Source organism: Fulmarus glacialis, unplaced genomic scaffold (genome assembly GCF_000690835.1).
Source record: "Fulmarus glacialis isolate BGI_N327 unplaced genomic scaffold, ASM69083v1 scaffold5290, whole genome shotgun sequence".
Lineage (NCBI taxonomy): Eukaryota > Metazoa > Chordata > Aves > Procellariiformes > Procellariidae > Fulmarus > Fulmarus glacialis.
The window spans coordinates 29,059-31,460 of NW_009189462.1; the positions used below are offsets into that span (position 1 = coordinate 29,059).

The 2,402-nt window shown below is 61.2% G+C and overlaps 1 protein-coding gene across 1 annotated transcript in view; it reads right to left on the reverse strand.

Moving 5' to 3' along the window:
• PODXL (podocalyxin-like) overlaps nucleotides 1-2,402 on the reverse strand; it is a 14,519-nt gene that overhangs the window by 4,204 nt on the left and 7,913 nt on the right. The window contains exon 4 of the mRNA XM_009582082.1: nucleotides 365-554. Within this exon, the coding sequence (XP_009580377.1) occupies nucleotides 365-554 (190 nt within the window). The remainder of the gene's footprint in view (nucleotides 1-364; nucleotides 555-2,402) is intronic.

Genomic DNA, 2,402 nt, shown 5'->3' on the forward strand with positions numbered 1-2,402 from the left:
AAAGCAACGTTTGACCCCCCCTGGGCGGAGCGGGATTTCCCCAAAGGGCAAGAAACTGCCTCCCGTGGTCCCTTGGGGAAGGATTTGAGCTGGGCGCTGGGTTTTAACCACTTGGGAGGAATTTTTCCTCCCGGGGACTGGTCCTTGACTTATCACGGACGGGAGAGGGATCGGGTGCATTAATTGGGGAGCAAAGCTCATTTCTGGGGTCATTGTGCCTCTCCGAGATGGAGGAGGCCCTCCAGGTTGAGCTCTAGCAGACCCCAAGGGCTCTGCCAAGCCTCGGGCTGCATCCCCCCGCCAGGGTCCCCCACGCCAATCCCATCCCGTCTCCCTCGGGGCGGGATGGTGGGATGACACTCACGGTGCACAACCGCCTGCACGGCCCAGTGCTGGGAGCAGGGCTCGCGGGAGCTCAGCACCACCGTGCACGTTTCCCTGCTGGCGTTGAAAACGTGCGGACCCGGCGCGCCGAAGTTGAAAACGTGCTGACCCGTCGAGCAGAAGCTCTCGAAGAAGGAGACGTGGATGCTGGCGGTCCTCTTCCACTCGGCCTGCGGTGACAGCAGGGGCTCAGCACCACCCTCCCACCCGGGGACCACCGAGGAGCATCCTGCCCCGTGGCCAGGGATGCTGTGTCCATCCTCATCCTCCCCCATCCCTTTGCACCGCCCGGCCACTGCCGGCCCTCCCAGGGAACAGGAAAAGTTTAGAAGTAGTTTCTGTATGAGAAGCCGAGCTCTTGGCTGCCGTTCCTCACCGGGGCCCTGCGCCGGCCTTATCTGAGGGCCACAGCTTTTGGTGTTACAGGAATAGCAGGTCCCCGAGGGAAGCGGGACGGGGGGGCTGGGGGAGGCCGAGGGGCCGGAGCGGGACAGGGCTATGCCCCCCCACGGGCATCTGCAGCTCTCCCACCACCCACGTTTCTACCCTCTGTCCCCACCAACACGGGTCCCTGTCCTCCCTAGAGCTTCCCCGCGGCTCTGCGGAGGCAAGAGAAAGTGGTTTTCTTTCGGATAAACTGGAGCATCCCTGGAGGAGCTAGCCTGGACGGAGCCGGAGGGATGGAGCTCATGTCCCCTCTGAGATGCTCCTGAGGCTTTTTGCATCCGCTCGATGCTTCATAGCAGCTGGGAGCTCACTAAGGCAGAGATGATCGCCCTCTTGCATGCACAGCTCCTGCATGCACAGCTGTTGCCTGCACAGGACTGCACGCACAGGCGCTGCATGCACAGGTCCTATATCCAGAGATGCTGCGTGCATAGGAGCTGCATGCACAGATCCTGCCTGCGCAGATCCTGCCTGCACACACCTTGCCTGCGTAGCTTCTGCACGCACCGGTACTGCATGCGCGGGTCCTATATGCAGTATATACAGCTTCCTGCTTGCACCGGTCGTGCATGCGCAGGTCGTGCACGCACGAGTCCTTCGTGCACAGACGCTATGTGCAAAAGTCCTCCATCCGCACTGAAAGAAGGTGCCAGGCAGCACGTGCCCCGGCTGGGAACGTCTCTGCTCCTGCCTGCTCCGACACCCCGAACCTTCCCCTCCCTCTGCAACAGCATCCGTGCCGGATCCCGCTTGCACGGATAGCCAGCAGCACCCCACTTACTCCACCGCAAGGACAGGAGCCGCCCGGCCAAGGAAGGCACTTAATCTCACCCCGTCTTATCTAAATATTTGGGAAGCGGCGATGGAGACAGGATGCACTTGCCGGGGCGGGAGACCCAGTCCCGGACACAGCGCGAGGATGAGCTCCATCGTGAGGCCCCTGGGGACCGCCGCTGGCCCTCGCCTGTCCTTTCGCTTTGCATGGGGAGAAACTTCCCCCCCAGGCCTCTCCGTTGAATCCGCACCATCCCGGCTCCATCCCTGGGAAAAGAGCTGGATGGGAAACCTGCCGCAGCCCTGTGCCAGGGCAGCAAGACGAGACCCCGGCAAGGCAGCATCCCCCAGAAAGCCCATCCCCAGCGGGACAGGGAGGAGAGGGTTACGGCTTGGTCGGGGTGGTGTTTTTATCATCTTCGGACGCTGGGTTGTGCTCCTACGCTTTAAATGTTCTGCAGTTTATCAATCCCTGCCTGTGCAGCTTTTTCTGCTCGACAGAGGCATGAAAAGCCTCTCTGCAGCCTCCCCGCGTCCTCCTTCCCCAGGTTTTGCCGCAGCTCTGCCTTCCTCTGGCCCTTAATAGCCCTCTTCTCCTCCTACCACCCCATGGGGGGAAAAAGACGACCTTTAAAATGCTTTTTTTTTAGGTGGGAAGGGAAATCAGATGCGAGGCTAAAACCCAGCTGAGCACCGAACCGCTTTGTTGCCGGACAGCGAGCGGTGCCTAAACCTCTTTCGAGGCCGAACCGGAGGGATTTACCCTTTCCAGGCTTGGAGAGGGGCACGGTAATGCC